The sequence below is a fragment of the Peromyscus eremicus genome, chromosome 1 (assembly GCF_949786415.1).
Source record: "Peromyscus eremicus chromosome 1, PerEre_H2_v1, whole genome shotgun sequence".
Classification (NCBI taxonomy): Eukaryota; Metazoa; Chordata; class Mammalia; order Rodentia; family Cricetidae; genus Peromyscus; species Peromyscus eremicus.
Genome location: NC_081416.1, coordinates 50,097,969 through 50,116,359, shown reverse-complemented (window position 1 = coordinate 50,116,359; position 18,391 = coordinate 50,097,969). Strand labels below are relative to the sequence as shown.

At 40.9% G+C, this 18,391-nt stretch overlaps 1 protein-coding gene across 1 annotated transcript in view; it reads left to right on the top strand.

Moving 5' to 3' along the window:
* Positions 1 to 18,391, top strand: part of LOC131909138 (membrane-spanning 4-domains subfamily A member 4A-like) — a 158,903-nt gene that overhangs the window by 73,708 nt on the left and 66,804 nt on the right. The window contains exon 5 of the mRNA XM_059260460.1: positions 8,074 to 8,245. Coding sequence (XP_059116443.1) covers positions 8,169 to 8,245 — 77 coding nt within the window. The 5' untranslated portion in view covers positions 8,074 to 8,168. The remainder of the gene's footprint in view (positions 1 to 8,073; positions 8,246 to 18,391) is intronic.

Below are 18,391 nucleotides of genomic sequence, written 5' to 3'. Positions count from 1 at the left end.
ATTACTATAACGAAGGCAATTAATGTATCCATCACCTTACATTGTTATTGTTTTTACTTCTTGTGGTAAGAAACTAAAGATCCACTCTCAGGGCTGAAGAGATGGCTCAGTAGTTAAGAGTTTGTGCAGAAGCCGAGGAAACAATCAGTTGAGTGAAGAGATCCAGAGTTGGAGGGACTCTTGGCCAGCTACATGTCTGACAGAGGATTAATATCCAGAACATAAAGATTTCAAAAAACAGATAGTCACAGAAACAAATGATCCAATTAAAAATGGGCAAGGGTAAACCTCATTGGCTACGATACTGCCACTGTGAAAACCCTGTGAGCCGCTCTTTAAATTGTAAATACGGGCAACCTTTCTGATGACTCGGCCATTTAGCAGCTCTTTGTTTTCTTAGAAAGCCAATAAAGAGGGTATTTGGGATAAAATAAGTGGGCAAGGGATCTAAACAGGGAGGTCTCAACAGAAGAAATAAAAATGGCTAAGAAATAACTCAGAAAGTGTTCATCATTCTTAGCAATTAGGGAAATGAAAATTAAAACAACCTTAAGACTTCATCTTATTCCAATAAGAATGGCAATGATCAATAAAAACAATTGACAAGAAATGCTAGTGAGGTCATGGGGAAAGGGGAATCTTCAGTCACTGTTGGAAATGCAAACTGGTGCAGCCATTCTGGAAATCAGTATGGAGAATCCTCAATAAATGAAAAATAAATCTACCCTATTACCTAGCTATCCCAGTCCTTGACATATGCTCAAAGGAGTTGGCATTCTATTCCACACATACTCAGCAGTGTGCATTGCTGTCCTATTCACAGTCACCAAGAAGTGGAAACATCCACTTCAACAGAAAAATGGATAATGAAAATGTGGTACATATACAAAATGAAATGCTATTTAGCCTTAAAAAATGAAAAAAAAATGAAACTTGTAGGTAAATGGATGGACCTAGAAAGATTATATTGAGTGAAGGAGCTCAGACCCAAGAAGACAAGTAATTTATGTATTCTCCCATCAGGGCTAGTGAGGTCAGGACCTTAGAATAAAACTACTACCTCCACTTTGCTGGATCAGTGTAATTCCTAACCACATTGTAAATCTTACTCACTGATAAGTGTAGCTATCACCTCTCACCAAAGAAGCTTCTCTTTACAGCAAGTGGGGACTGTCACAGAAAACTATAACTGGATACAATACAGAGATCAGTGGATTGTGGGAATCCCAGCTCCAGTGAATACATCTATATCACAGCTCCTGCATCTCTGGCTCAGGGAACGTCTTAGGAGTATGGGTAGAAAGACTGTAAGAGCCAGAATACCAGGATGTCTGCTTGAAACAGTCTTTGATAGAAATGGCTGCGTGAACAAGATCTGAAGAACGGCAGTATCAATAGATACATCAGTGTGAGAGGGAGGAAATCTCATGTGGTTCTACCCCTAGACAGAGAACAACTGGCAACTAATGGCTGCTGGGATAGGAAGAGTTAGCCTCTCCTAGGAATGTGTCCCCTAACCGGTTGTCCAATACAAAGGGGTCAGCCCTGAAACCATATACACACAGCCATTTTTATTATGAATATATAATAATATATAATTATTATAATAATTATATTAATGTATTTGTGCATATATGCTCTATATACCAATGGTAATCAGGAAGGCAAAGGCTATCAATTTTGGAGGGAGGAGGCATGAAAGGAGTTCAAAGGAGGGGACTTGGGAGAGGCTGGAGGGAGGAAAGGAAGGAGAGAAGTGATGCCATTATATATTTTTTAAAAACTTTTTATTGATTCTTCCTGGATTTCACATCATGCATCCTGATCATACTCATCTTCCTGTCTCCTTGATTCTGCCCTCTGACCTTGCAATCTTACCCCCCAAACAAAACAAAATTTAAAAGCAAAAGTCAAACAAACAAACAAGATATCGGTGTGGAAGCTGTAGTGTATCACAGTGAGTCACACAGCATACCCTTTAGTTCACAGGTCATTACTTGGGAGTGTTCATTGCAATGAGTCATTGGTCTGGTTCGAGGCCTCTGGGTCCTGCTATACTATCGACACTGGGCCCTCACTGGAACTCCTCTTGGATATCTTTTTGTTGTCCTGGATCATGGAGACCCTGCAACTTTGGATCTGCAAGTCTGGCCCCTTCAATCCTCCAGCAGTCCATAGATGAGGTGGATGTTGGGATGGGCTATCTCACAGCCCTGGTACTGGGCATGGGTGGAAGCTGGATTGATCATCTCACCAGCTTTCCCTCATTGTCGTCACCCATGCCATTATATATAAATGATGATGACGACAAGGATGATGATAAAAGAGTGTGTACTGCTCTTTCAGAGGGCTGGAGTTCAGTTCCTAGCACGGATATCTGGTGGTTCATAACTGTCTGTAAGGGACATCTGACACATCTGGCCTCTGAGGCACATGCATTCACATACACATATGTACACACACACACACACACACACAAATGAATCCAAGAAAAAGAGACCAGCTCTGTTTACACCCTGCTTTCTGAGTTCTCTATAGATTTTAGTTGTCTTTTTTAAGAGTTCTCAGGCATGTAGGGGACTAATCCATAGTACATTTGTATGTTTGGAAACCTTACATATTTATTTCAGTTGCACTTTTCTTTATGGGGAGAATATTGGAAGCTCTCTTTCTTGGGCAAGTATAACACGAATTCTAATAGGTCTTTTAATAAAAAAAAATGGAGCCAGATTTGGGGGTAAATGCTGAAAGATCAGCGAGACAAAGGAACACGCCACTGCCACATCTTACCTCTAGCACTCCTCAGCCTGAAAAGCTTTTTAGCCCAAAGGCCTCTAGTTCAAAAGGCTGTCAGCCAAAAAGCCTTAGTTCCTGTCTCCTCACTATCTTTTTCCGCCTAGCATATCACTTCCTTCTTAGTGCTGGGATCAAAGGCCTGTGTACTTCTCAAGCAAAGGCGTGAGATCTCAAGTTCTGGGATTAAAGGCATGTGATTCCCAAGTACTGGGATTAAAGGTGTGTGCCACTACTGCCTGGCTCTGTTCCTTTCCCAGACTGAGTCAATCTCATGTAGTGCAGGGTGGCTTTGAACTCACAGAGATCCAAACAGATCTCTGCCTCCTGAGTGCTAGCATTAAAGGTGTGTGCCACCACTGCCTGGCATCTATGTTTAATCTAGTGGCTTGTTCTGTTCTCTGATCTTTAGGCAAATTTTATTAGAGTACACAATATATCACCACAGGTGAGCAATGTTGATTTTTCCAATCCACGATTGAAGTTGCTATTGCTTATCTATGTACAATGACTTATTCTTTCTAGTACTTAGATGAGAGAGTATACTATGATTAATTATAGTCTTTGAATTCAAATAAAAAATAAAGCCAGTGTGTTGGGGAGCTAACTCAGTGGTAGAGCACTTTCTTAGCATATCCAAGGTCCTAAATGCAATACCCCGTTCCTAATGCATGTGAAATTGTCATGTGAGACAGAAATACGTCATTTTCTTGCAACAGAGTCTCACTCTGCAGCCAAGCTGACCTTGAACTCAGGACAGTCCTGTTTCAGCCTCTCAAATGCTGGGATAAAAGGCATGAACCATCATGCCTAGCTATGCTTTATTATTGCTTTCCATTGTTGGGGATCAAACCCAGGTCCTTGCACAGGCTGTCATATTTTCAAAGGATCTCAAATGTTCTTGTAATGCATAATGTCTAATATTTTAGCAACAGGAATGTGCAAGTAACACAGAGAAAGATCCTACCCAGCTGCATGACCTCATCAGCCTCCACCACTATAGGACTGCACACTTTCTCATCTAACATCAGACGGATGAGACACTGTCTGTTCACTCTGTTCAGAGACATTTATAAAGTCTTTGGTCCTTGTGGACTGTTGGATGATAGAATCTTGCTGACTTAGACTTTGAGGAAATGATTTTCAATGGAAACGAAGTGACTCATACTGAAAGTACCACAGGAAAGCTTTTCTTCAGAAGTTTATTGGGATCTACCAAGGCTGGGATTTCAGGAACGTCTAGCTGTGCTCTGCCATGAGCACTGGATTTCTTTCTTTCTTTCTTTCTTTCTTTCTTTCTTTCTTTCTTTCTTTCTTTCTTTTTCTTCTTCTTCTCCTTCTTCTTCTGTATTTCACATTCATGGCTTCAACAAACTGCTTTTGATAAGTTGGGTATGATCTTGTGACTCAGACATGAAAAAAAATGCACTCTAGAAGAATAAAATTTATTAATAGATTTTAATACTTTGATTTTGGGGACAAGGTTTAAAATATTTTCATATCTTTCCTTCAAATACATGATATATGATATATATTATATATTATAGTAATATTTCATAGTAGTACTTTTGCAGCTTTATCATAATATATAGTTGGAGCAGTATTAGTTCAAGCAAATATCACTCCCCATTTCCTCATCTTGTTGATTTATAGTAGCCTCGGTGTTGAAGCATATTTTGTTGAAATTATAACATTTTCTTTTTTGCTATAGCATTTAGGAGAAATGAAAACAGTTTGAAATTATAATGTAAGAAAAAGCAAGGGGAAGAGCAGAAAAACAAAAACAAAACAGTAAAATCTTGGTAAAATCACATTAGCAAGGGCTTGGCCGTGGAGACAGACGTCCGTGTCCATGATAAGAACAAGGCTGTATAAACTCTTATTCTTCCCCATGTATTTTTTATCTAAGTTTTGGTTCATTCATGAAATTTCATGAGCTAACTTCTAGAGCCAGCTAGTTTCATGGGGAGGGATTCTCTTTCAGCGCTGCTGCCCTGTAGGCACTCTCTGATCCCAGGCGACCATTCAGTGAACTCTTATTTTTATTATTAAAGTCGGTTTCCATCTGATCCTTTGGGCCTGAATCATTGTATCTCAGAGTGGGGACACGGGGGGTATCACAGATATATCAACTTGCTTACCATAGGCTTGTTGAAGTAAACTCGCTTCCACCAAAAGACAGAACTGTAGACAGCTAGGAAAAGCTCCAGCACAGTGAAGATGAGCATCACCACCAGCCCGCTCTGCAAAGGAACACAGACCTGGGTGGGACCACACACAAAGCCTTTAGGCCCTACTGAGAGAAGATAGGGGCGCGACGCGGCGTGGCGTGGCATGGCGGGGTAGGGTGGGCACTGAAGCCCTCAGCAATGGAGACCAGGAGGAGCAGAGGCAATGGCTCAGTTCTCTGCTTTCTCATTCAGGTTTCTTGGTGATCAGACAGAGATGAGAAGCAAGAGTGACTGGCCACCTGTCTCTGCTTGTTTTCACCAATTCCTGTTTGTCCTTGGTGCTTTTCATTCATCCTGCTTTCAGGTGTGGATTCAGATTCACTTACCCTGTAGGATTTTTCCCTGCGTTCCTTCAGCGTGCAATTTCATGAAAATTTCTTAGATAATTATTTTTTCATAGTCTCCTTCTCTCTCCCACATTTTTCTATTAGAACTTACATTCATGTTCAACCCTTTCTTGTAACTTCAGCCTTTGTGTCATTCATGTTTTTCAAATTTGATATGATTTAATAAGATATTTCTTTAGATGCATTAAATCTGCTTTTCATTGATCTCAGTTTTTAATTTCTAAGATTTTTTTTTATTTCTAGTCATAGTTCCTCTTTATCAAGACCCCTGTCCTTTTGAGCATACTGTCCTGTTCTTACGTTTTGGTTTTGTCCTAGTCAGGGTTTCTATTACTATTATAAAACACCAAGACCAAAAACACCTTGGAGAGGAAAGGGTTAATTTTAGCTTATACTTCCAGGTAACAGACCATCAGTCACTGAGGGAAGTCAAGGCAGGAACTCAAGGAAGGAGCCTGGAGGCAGGAACTGAAGCAGAGGCCGTGGAGGAGCATTGCACATTTGCTTGCTAAACCTGCATTCTTGCAGCACTCAACAGGATTGAGCATTTTTCTGTAGCATGAATCTTAAAAGTTCTTATTAATAAAATCAAACCTGAGCCAGGTATTGGGGTGAACACTGGAAAATCAGAGAGCCAGAACAAGCCACAGCTACCTCACCTCACTGGATCCTCAGCTGGTCTTGTTACCTCAGACTGGAAGCCTCTGAGTCCTCATCCAGAATGGGTCTCAGCTGAACTGCTGCTAGAAGCCTGAATGCTTAACCAGCCAAATGCTTCTAGTTTCTGGTCCTCATGCCTTATATACCTTTCTGCTTTCTACCACCACTCCCTGGGATTAAAGGCTCACTTTCTGGGATTAAAGGCATGTGTCACCATGCCTAGCCATTTCCAATGTGGCTTTGAACTCACAGAGATCCAGAGGGATTTCTGTCTTTGGAATACTAGGATTAAAGGTGTGAGTGCCACCATTTTCTGGCTTCTATGTCTATCTAGTGGCTGTTCTGTCTCTGACCCCAAATAAGTTTATTAGGGTGCACAATATTTTGGGGAGCACAATACCACCACATTTTTCTCACATTTCCCATATGTTTATCATTATATAGTTTAAGTGCATATGCGATGGTGTTGGTATCAGTGTGCGTCTTCAATATGTAATAATCTTATAAGTGGGATTTATTGATATGTCCCTAGATAATTGCTTTAAGTCTAATTTTGTAAGGACATTAAGAATATCAGAGATACAGAAGCAGTTTTAATCCCTTTATTGGAATCCCTCCTAGTATCTATGGAACTGTGAGTTTCCATGTGCCATCTGCACGGGATTAGGTGAGCTGAGGGCAGATTCGTGAAACCTCCTGTGGTATTGAGTACCATTTCCTTGTCCAGTAGTCACAAACGACTTTTCAGTCTCTGTTTCTAATACATCTGCAGGGCTCTTGGTGTGTGCAGCTGAGCCTGACAGCCCTAAACCTTTACCCAGGCATTGACAGTTTTGGATCCTCGTCTCTAGCACCTGTTTATGTGCAGACTCCCAGGATTCTGCTTTTATAATTTGACTTTAGAGTCCTTACTAGCTTCGCTTCTGCAACCTATGTCATCATTATTTCTTCCTTCCTCTAGCTCCTTTTTATTTTCTTCCAGTCTTAAGTACACACACACACACACACACACACACACACACACACACACACACACACAGAGTTACTTTTGTCCAGATTAATGCCATATTTATTAAGTACTAGCATCCCTTTGAGGTTGACTTACTCTGCAATGCTACAACTTTTCTGATGTTGAGGAAGTTCTTTCTGACTCTACTTGTATGAGCGTAGGAGACAATTTGATGTGCTAAAATCAATCCTAATTAAAGCAATCCCCCAGTATCCCAGTGGGAGGATGCATCTTTCACATTGCTTTACCCTGTTTGTCTTGTGGTATGACCTCCTGGGCTTTCTCATGCTCACTTCTAACCAGATAAGACTCTGTTCTTTCACTTCCTCAAGCTCCCAGGTCAACACTTTTGATCTCCTCACATGGTCAGACTCATAGAGGGATGTGAGTCCAAAAACTTTCACGCATTCTCTAAGACTCCTGAGTCAGACAGACACAAGGGAATGAAAGATATCGGCTTGGTCACTCATTGCTCTCACTAGGAGAAGTCATGAAGGAACAATCTTCTTTTTTAAAAGACTCATTGTTAGGGTTTAGACACTCTAACCCTACATTTAGAACATGGACTAAACCAGGCTTTGTTACTATCAGTAGGTGGTGGCTGTCACATTTGGGTAAAAGGTGCCAAGAAAACTCTTCCCAGGAACACTGATGTTTTTCACAGGAGTCATATCTACTGGTTAGCTGCCTCCTACCCTCTCTTCCCTTTGCTAACCCTGAGCAGACATGCACTTGAGGACAGAAAGCACTTTGTGTCTGCTCCAAGTCTCAGAGTACATATGACCAGAAGGCAAACCTCTCTAATCTGTGGAGCTTTCCAGCACCAGGAAACAACCCCAAAGAACTTCCCAAGTTCAAGCTCAACACAAATACCAAAGAATAGCTTTGCCTGTTGTGATTTAAAACTCTCCATTGTATTTTCTTCATCTCTTCCCCTTCTTCCCCTTTCTGCTGTGTTTCATGCATCCCCCAACGCACAATCTGCTAACTTTCTGTCATACTTGTTTCTTTTTTTTTTTCCTGTCTGCCCCAGACAGTCAGACCAACAAAACCAGAGATTGCTGAAAAAGCAGAAATTACCCAAAGGGGAGAAACTGGGACTTTACATGACAAGATACTTAGTCTGGAATGACTTACCATGACACTGACATCAGCAAGGAGACAGTTCTTGCCTTCACTCATCCAATGGTGGGATTCCGGAGAAGGTAATAAGGACCGAAATTTCTTTTCTGAATTACAGTGTGGAGAGGCAGTCCCCAGGGTGATGAGGCTGTGGGTGAGGAGGAAGAGGCCAGCTGCAGCAACAACAGAGCTTGCAGCATTGGAGGCCAGACTGCTCAGTGCCTGGAAGACAGAGTCTGTATCGGAGTCTCATCACAGCTTTGTGCAGGATGCCCCGCTCTTGGCCTCTTATACTCCAGTGCTGCTTCCCCAGAGTTGTTTCTAATATACTCTGTGGCCTCTTATCAGGCAGACTATGGATAGTTTGTCATTGTATCGCTCAGCGCTCTGCAGTTTGTCCCATGAGACAGTTAGAAAACATGTCTTGAGAGGAAGAATGTGAGCAGCTCCCCACAGGCTGGCTTCCCGACTCTCTATGACACTGAACACTGAGATGGGGATCCTCAGCCTGCTGCCACTATCTCCACTGACTTCCCAAAGCTCCCAGAACTGTCCTCTGAAGACCTCTTACAATATGGCCTTTGGCACCCTCTGGAGAACCAAGACTGTAGTTTTACCTCATATAAAAAGGAGCTTTAGAGAATAATGGAAGCAACCTGAAGAGGTTGGATACCCTAGAGCAGTGGTTCTCCACCTTCCTAATGCTGAGACCCTTTAATACAGTCCATTCAGGGTGATCAGGCCAAAGGAAAGATAATGTACTTTCATCTGAACAAGCAGTTGACGAATTTGCACCTTCTTTTATCTTCCAAGAAAGGGAAAGAAGTATTGGTGTGTGGGCTTAGTTCCTGTGGTTCTAGCTATGCCCACCCTGACACAATACAATGAACAGACAGTAGCCTTGAAAATGCAGTAGGAAGAAGCAGTAACACTGTTGCTCCTGTGGGTAGCAGCCCTTCCTATTTCCTGCCACATACCCACCCAGGTGGAAAGGCACACCCTGACTCCAGAAACCACAGGGTCTGGCTAGTTATGGCTGAGAACACAAGGTGGTTTAGGAGCTGGCACATGTTCCTGATGACAGAAAGCTGCAGTATAAACCCAGGAGTCCTAGGGTGGTTGAAGAGTTCCCAGCATTGAATGGGGGTCATAGTTCTGGGCTTAGAAATGTAGACTCCCATCTCTGCTGTTGCTAATCTCTCTGTGTGTGACTGGGCAAGCTCTTTTCTACTCTGTGTTTCAGTTTTTCTCCCATCACATGTGGAAAATGAACACATTCATCTCAGAAGTGACATCCCAAGTGTGTCAGTGGGCCAGCAGAAGAATACATGCCCTCTAACCTGTTCTGAGCTTTGTTTCCCTAAACTGTGCAGTGGAGGGTTGGAACTAGAAGAATTACCTATGAGGTTCCAACTAATACAACCAACTGGAGATTGGTGGTCTTCATACTTACAAAGGGTTTGACTGAGGTTTTCCCAGAGATAATTGAGAGAGATCCAGCAATGGCAAACTGTTCAGGAAAGAGAGAAAAGAAAGAGTTGGCCTAAACTGCTTTCAAACCACTCACAGAAAGCAGTGGGAAACCTCTAGGGAGACAATCCTGCAGGAATGACATGTCCATATTGCTAGGGAGGCTTCATATCTACTTGGGATGGTTATGTATGCTGACTTTAAAGAACAGGCATCTGGTCAGGGAGACTGAGTTTATGTTATTGGAAAGCAGAAGTTGCTGCAGGCAAGATGCAGCAGATGCCTGGCAGATGCTACTAATATTGAAAGAGGGGCTTGGGAGTGATCAATGACTTGAGACAATATGGAGATAAGGAAACCAACAGAAGCAACTCAGAAAGAGCCTCTCATACGGCAAGGGACAGAAAAATATGGAGTTGAAGCTATTGGTGTATGTGGAATGAGTATTACCCAGAGTTTAGGAAACCAGGAGGACAAGATCCAACATGAAACCTTTATTATAACTGCCCAGAAGGCAGTTTTTGATCCCAGTGGTACTAGGATCCCAGCAAGCAGAGGTATGGTGGTCTGGGAAGCTGAGACATTGATTATGCCTGTGGCTTGAGTATTGGGTAGTCACAGATAATGAGAGACAAAAATGAACTGGCAGTAGATTCACTACTGAAATATGGAGGCTGTCACCACTGGTTAGACAGTAAACTCCAGGACAAATTGTACTTTGGGGACAGGAGCAGACTTTCTTGCACACTGTGTAGTTGTGTCCAGGCAGGGACCATGGTCACTAAAACCCCTTTGTATAATTCATCTTCTCAGAATGCGCCTCTTTCCCTCATTTTTACAAGATTTTCTATGAAGAGGAATGATCGTTGGTAGGAGGTACACATTGTGCTAGCTACTCTGAAAATAAACTGCAGTAGGGGCCCTTGCCCATGAGCCATTATATGAGAAGCCCCAAAACTCTACAGATGTTTAGGGTTACCTGGAAGCAGAAGAATGCCTGTATTTCCTATGAATCTTGTCATTACTGAGATAATGTCTGCAAACCTGTGACATCTGATAGAGGTCCCAGGTTACTGTTTAACCAGTGTTTCTTACTCTCTACCTGAGAAGTGGATTACTCTTAAAATGGGTAGAATCTAATGGCCTCTTCAAAGCCCAAAAGAGGGCTGTAATAATATCCCTCTTGTCTAACAGGATGTGGTGTCAGATAAGAAATGTGCTGATATACTCAGTGTGTTGTCTTCTCCTCCTGCCTCCTGTCCTAATCAGGTCCCTCCTGAGGTGCTGATTTTGAATAGGCGAGACAGGACATGAGATGATGACAGGAATGTTGAGCTGGCTCCCTCTTGCATTCTTTCCTCTTGAAGAGGAAGCTATTCTATGACTGAATGCCTGGTGTATATTTAGGAGGCATAAATGCTTTCGGAGATCAAACTTTACTTACACACAGGGATCCAACAAATGGGTACCCGGACATCAGAGTGGTGGAGGCTGCTGGGTTGAAGTAGGGAGAGTAGGAAACTGACACCAAAATGCCCCCCAAGCCTGCAATCGTCAGGGCACATAGTATCTGGATGGTCTGCAAAAGACAAGACATAGACCTCTAGAACATGTTTTTAAGTAGATGCAAAGGATTATTTGAATATACACTGACTTATAAGAAGTGTAAAATATGTTATGATTTCCTGTATTAAAAGGGGTAAACCCCACAAGTACCAAATATGCCTATTCTAAGAGAAAAAAAATCCAAAATTTACCTCTTTTATTTTTTGAAAGGCTCATTAAACTCAGAAAGTGATCATGTGAATGTTGTAATTCTGAGAAAACTACTTCACAAAACATTTCTTTTTTGGGGAAAGTTGCTTGGACTAGAGCACAGTTAAGAAAATATGGAGAAGGAACTTCCCACTGGAGTGTCAGTGCAGGCCTCACAGAGTCGGTGAGCATTGTATTTCTAGTGCTGTCTCTCATCCTTTTTTATTTGTAATTTGAATTTAAGAATCACTCTGATTGTCACAGCACCAAGTATCAGACTAGTTAACGTGTGTAAAGTGTCTGCATTCTCAGCAGTATTCATCACATCTGTGTTACAGATGAGGAACACGAGGGAGTTAAGTTGTACAAAATTGCACAAATGTCAAAGACCTGGAATGTTTTTTGGACTCTCTAGTTTGAATTGGAATCCATATTCTTATTCACTGCTGGGTATATGTTGTAATTTACACACAAACAAAGTAACTCAAAAGTACGAGACGTCATCTATTACCACAATTAATCATTGAATATCCACAATTCATCATTGAATACTCATGTACCAAGAGGCAGGCATGAAACAAATGAAAGTCATTGTGGTAGAATCTTACCTCTTACATGTACCATATAAAGACAAGTTTCATGGCAACTGGGATGAAGTATTACTGGAGCATGTTATCAAGGATGGGGCCATCAGGGATAGAGATTTGTGGCTAAATAGATGGGAGACATTGTAATAGAATAGAAGATCCAGAAGAGAACACACATGGATATAGCCACCTAATATTTAACAAAGGTGTCTTCAACAAATGGTGTTGGGGAAACTGGAAACCCACATGTCAAAGAATGAAGCTAGAGCCCCATCTCTTACCTGCTCATAAATAATTCAAAATAGAACAAATACGTTAAGGTAAGATTTGAAGCTCAGAAACTGCCAGAGGCAAACATCAGGAAAACACTTCAAGATGAAGGTATTTTATGAAAGGGAACCCAATAATTCAGATAACAATGGGAAGAATCAACAAGATTGCATGGGATGGAAAAGTTTCTGCCTAGCAGTGGAAACAAACAGGAAATGAAATTACAGACTGAAAAATGGGAGAAAACCATTGATGACTATATATCCTATGAATAGCCCCAAAAGTTAAACACTAAGAAAACCAAAAACAACCAATAAATAGGCTCGTGAGTGGAATAAACAATTCTCAAAACAAATAAAGATAGACTACAAATATTTTTAAATAACATTCAGCATCCTAATGACTAATTAGAGCAATGTAAATAAAAGCTGATTTCAGATTTCTTCTCATCCCAGTCAGACTGGCTATCATCCAGAAAACAAATGACCACACATCTGATGAGGATGTGAGGCAAGAGGAACTGTTAAATGCTGCTGATGGGAACGTAAACCGGTGTGGCCACTGTGGAAATCAACATGGTGGTTCCTGGAACAACTAAAACTAAATTAGAACCAGCGTATGATCCAGAGGATGACTTCTGGGTATGTTCCCAAGGGAATCAAAGTCAGCATATCACAGAGAGGCCTTCACAGCCAAGCTCATTGCTGCACAATAGCCAAGGCATGGGACAATTTAGATGTCCATCAGCAGCTGAATAGAAAAACAAAATGTGGTCTTTACACACAATATAATTTTATTCAACCTTGAAGAAGAATAAAATAATGTCATGGAAATGTGTGGAACAAAGGATCATCATACTAAATAAAATAAGACCAACTCAGAAAGACAAATAATGTCTTTTCTCTATCATGAAAAATATACATTTAAATATATATGTAGGCATATATACATAAACATGAGAATGGAAGAAGCACTGCTAGGGGAGAGGGAGTGGTCCAAGAGGTGGGAGATAAGAGAAAACAATGAGAGGGAAAAGACAAGTGCCATGCTCTCCTTTCATATACAGAATCTGAAGTTGTGCACTGTAGGTACACACACACACACACACACACACACACACACACACACACCTTTTCACACACGCTCATGGTAAAAAAGCAAAGAGAAAAATATTTGGCAGAGAAATAAAACCACCAAGAGGTGGGAAGCAATCAGGAATGTAATCAGCAGGCAAGTATGAATATATACATATATATATATATATATATATATATATATATATAATTCTATATACATTTCTATCTTCCCATATATCATCTATCTACCTATATGTCTATCTATCTATCTATCTATCTATCTATCTATCTATCTATCTATCTATCTATCTGTTGAAAGCAGTGGGAGTGATATAAGGGCCAAGGTCTTGGTATGCAGGTAGTGAAATAATCGCCGAGTAGGATGACATGAGTTTCTGAAGTGGGAATTTCCAGAGGTGAGAAGACAGCTAAAAGATTGATCTCAGAGTCCTGAGAAGCAAAGACAGTGCTGACTTCCTTTCAATGACTTGAGGTTAGAATTGCTGACAGAGTGTCTTCTGGAAACAATGTGCTGCTGACTCAACAAAGAAGAGGAATGTTTGGAGAAAAAAAAGATGGATAAAGCATCTAATGATTAATATTTAAGATGTGGTAAGGAATTATGCTGGTATAGCTAAGTAGCTATAGTAGATTATTTTTCTAAGACCCATAACCTCACTAGTCTCAGGAGGCTGGTTAGGTTTCCCCTCCTAGGCACAATTTCCCTCCTGCTGAATTGGCCTTAAGTCCAATTAGATAGCTGTTGGTTGCCGCTGACTTGTGAGTGCCACTTATTTCACCTCTATTCATATCTTGTTATGCTGGTTAGTTGTGGATCATAGTATTGCAGTTGGGTAGGGCTGTTTGTTTCCTTTCCTTGGCATAGTATTTTCTGGAACCATGGAAACTAAACCAAAGAAAAGATGCTTTTAGAACCAGCTTGAATCACCTGAGTCCTGTCTCCTAAGTCCGCAGTGTCTTCAGCAGTAAGGACCCTCCCCCAAACCATGAGAAGCAACCAAGGGGCTACATCAATTATCTATACTGTTTTGGGAGTCACTGAGTCTACCCTGCTCAACCCAAATCCCAGAAGACACACTTGGTAAGGTTTCTGAAGATGGGAAGGAATAGAGTTTGGGTCTTAATAGGAAGTATTTAGAACCCAATGATGAATAGGGTCCAGCTTATGAGGAATAATGATGTTGATACTTGGATGTCTTACAGCAGCTCATGTGGACACAGAAATGTGTGGATAAAGGCGATCTAGATGGTGTCATCTGAAAATGTTTGAGAACCAAACTTCAAGTAAGAAGACCTAATTTAATCAGACTAATAAAATCATGCGTCTAAGTCAGAAATCTGCACTAAAGACAAATGAGAAGAAACTAATTTCTTAATTATGCAGTTTTCTGGTGAAAAAAAAAAAGCAAGAGTGAGTTTAATTACTTAATTATGTAACTAAATGAAAGCCCCTAGGAGAGTATAGTTTCTGGAACAGCTGTATTTCACATTCTGGTTAGCTTGTGGAGTCAGCCAGAAACAAGTCAAGGATGCTCCCAGACCCACTAAACCTCTATAGTCTCTGTATATCTCTTCCGTGTTCTCCTTCCAACAAGATGGACTTACCCCAAGAACTGTGGCTTCCTTCGGCACACCAACCAGCAGGTCATCTCCTTTTTGGTATGTGTGTCCAGCTTTGTCTCTTTTGTGAATAACGATGTCCATTGGAAGGCAGGCACCCAAATCCCAGGCCGTAGAAGTGTGATACTGATGAGGCTAAAAGAGGCACTGAACTCAGTCGTTTCTAGGGCTTGACTGACAGCCATTCACAGGCACCAGAGTCTGCAGGGAGTGAAGAAGGATGACTTTTCTTTAGATGAGAATTGGGTACATGTAGGGTGTGATGACCCTAGACTGGCTTGTTTTCTACAAACAGAACTGGATCTGAGTTTCAGGGAGAGCATAGGAGAGCTAGTCGGTTTGCTGCACTTCATTCATGATGAAAAAGAAACATGCTATTGGGGAAAATTGCAAACATTTCAAGGAACCCCACAATTTGGAGGTTAGTAATTCAAACAGAATTTGCTCTGCAGCCCTGAGTGTATTCACCTCACTGCCTGCCCTGCAAAGCCTTTAGTTTTAGGTCCCGTTCTCTACCTCTTGTACCCCTGCTTCTTTATAGTACAATCCTCTGTCACGTCTCCCAGAACCTTATACTGAAGCTACATTTATGCTGTCTAATCCTCCACTGTTCATTTTCTCTCCATTAAATGATTGGATGAGTGCTTTTCTGTCTATAAAAAAGAACACATCTAATCTAGAGTGTGCATTACTTTTGTTTTTTAAAACTCACGTTGAATTCCAGGCACTGGAGCACCAAAGGTCTTACTCCTTCTAAGAGTCTTACATCCTAGATGTTAAGTCCATTTCATATATTAGCAACTCAGAACTACTAAGTTCATTTCATTAACTGAAAGTCACAAAAAACACTTACCTGCTGCATCACATGTGTTTAATACACTGGAGCAAATATAATTATCATTAGTCTGTTGTTTGCCTAACTTGCATGTACCTGGGCTGTGTCTACTGGGCTCAGGATCTTAATAATATTTTCCTCTTTGTGACAATAATTTACTCTCTGTGACATTTCACCTTGCCTTTTCTTCCTTCCCGATATTGACAGTTCTGCTCCAGGAGAAAACAGTGCTCCACCAGGTCGACAGTACTGAAATGAACTCCAGACTCTTGTTATTCGTGGGGCAGGTGGGGATGGTACTGCAATGGAGGTCAGATGCTGCTTGCTTCTGGAGCATTTGCTGTCACTCATGAGTTCAAAGTCTGCCTGTAGGAATGGCAGTGACCCTGGGGAAGTGTGTTAAAGGTGTCTCTTTCCCGAACTGTTCCCATATTGGGAAACCTGGATTTTGACTTGATTTTTGTTGTTAAATACATCAACGCAATCCCTTTCACCCAATCTAATAACTAATCTCTCTGGTTCTGATTTCTTTCCTGGGTTTGCCAGGTCTCATATCCAAGAACTCTATCTTATATATTATTCTAAGCTCTATGTTAGGAACTGGAAGCCTAGTTGATTCTCTCTAGCCTGTCAACATTGTATGCATTTATTTTCTGTTATTCTTAAATTGACCAATTTGTTTTTTGTTTTTTGTTTGTTTGTTTGTTTGTTTTTTAGAGAACATCAAACAACAATTTCAACTAAAAAGAAATAAAGTTTGCATGAATCTAAATGTTCCTGACTCCCCAACAATTAATATGAAATCATCAGTTTCACAGTTTACTTTATGTTCCTTTTTCCTCTCATCGCTTGCCTCTCCTCTTTGTGTATTATTTTACCCAAATTATAACACCATACAAATGGTCATTCCATCCACTTAGAACTTCTTTTCACTGATTTGTCAGTGGACATCCTTAATTAATATAAGAGCCTTAAGTACAAAAGCCAAATGCTAGATTCTGGCAAAACAAAATATGCAAAGTCATTCAGTCAGAGAAAGTCAGATGCTGTGTGGTTCTACTTATGAGGTACCCTGACTACTACTACTTAATTTTGGAGAAAGTAAAATGGTAGCTGCCAAGGACTGGGGAAGGGCTGAGGAGCAGCTGTTTAGTGGATATGGTTCCACTTTGTAAAGATGACCAAGTTCTGGAGTTGGATGGGAGTGAGGATGTCACAACATGAATGAACTTGATGCCACTGAACTGCACACTTCCTGCGATTAGAATGCTACAATTGCGTAAGCAGTTTAACTCAAATTAAAAAAATCCAAATGAATGCATATTTCTGGATTCATTAAACCTGACACATGTCCATGATCATTTTGATTATTTCTTTTTTTACCGCTATGAACAATGCTGTAAGAAACATCTGTGCACTTTAAAATATTGTAGAATTTATGTTTATTTTATCTATTAAATTATATCCTTATGATAGCATGTAGAGGTGGGTTTTTTAAAAAAATAGAATTTAAGCTATTGTATTTAAATTTGGATATATGTAGTTATTTTAGGAACAACTCTAAAAAATGAAGTGGGTTTTTTTGAGTTGCATATGTCAGCCAACTGACACCATCACCTCCAAATCCAACAATGGACAGGGGATGCTTTGCTCTTTGGCATTTGTTATAACGAGGTGAATGGGAGTGGCCCACAGCTTTTGAAAAAGTTCAAAAATTCCTACTGTTCAGGCAAATAGCTCTGCACAATACTTTTCTGTGTTACAATATTAGATTAGAACTATAGTTTTCAAATTCAACATTTGATCAAATCCCAGTCTTCCTCTAGAACATGTTTTTGTAAGACTGAGTGGCTACAGAGAGGAAATGCAGGCAACTCTAGAAGGAAATCACTTCAAATCTCAAGTGAAATCAAAGGGTAGTTTGCCTTTTGGCAGGTAAGTAAGTGAAGGCCCCAAATGGGCATCTGACTCACCAGTTCATGCAGGTGGTCAACAGAAGGGTCAGGATGTGAATCTAGTTCTTTGGTTGTCTATCCAGAGCTCAATCTCCCCCAGGGGTTACAATCCAAACCAAGGCACCAGGTGGTCAACAGAAAAGACAGGATGAGAATCCAGCTTCTGTCTGTCAGAAGCACAATCTCCCTCAGGGGTTCTAACTCAACCTAGTGTACCTACCTGTCCTCACAGCCCTGTGCTGTGTGCTCCTGTGCCTGCTCACTCAGGTCCCGGGAGCTCTCAGGCACAACCTCCCACCAGCTCTTTCCTCCAGAAGTTTCGAAACTCAGGCGGTCTGTGTGCTTTCCCCGGAAGGTATTCATGATTACTCAGGATGTGAATTTGTGGTCATTACAAGCAGTTGGCAAATGAAAAGCTGCTCTGCTTCCCCTTACTGAATTTTGAGGTTTGGGAAAAATAACACAAAATGAAAGCATCTCATGAAACAAAGAGTTCTGTGGGAAATAACCCCCTGCGCTTCTATATGTAGTGAAGTAAGCACATTGGTGATATTAAGTCTTTCTTCTTATCTGCTGAATGAAGGATGGATATTAGTAATTCTGCCATCTGGCTGTTGCAGAAATAATGAGAAAGAGTTTA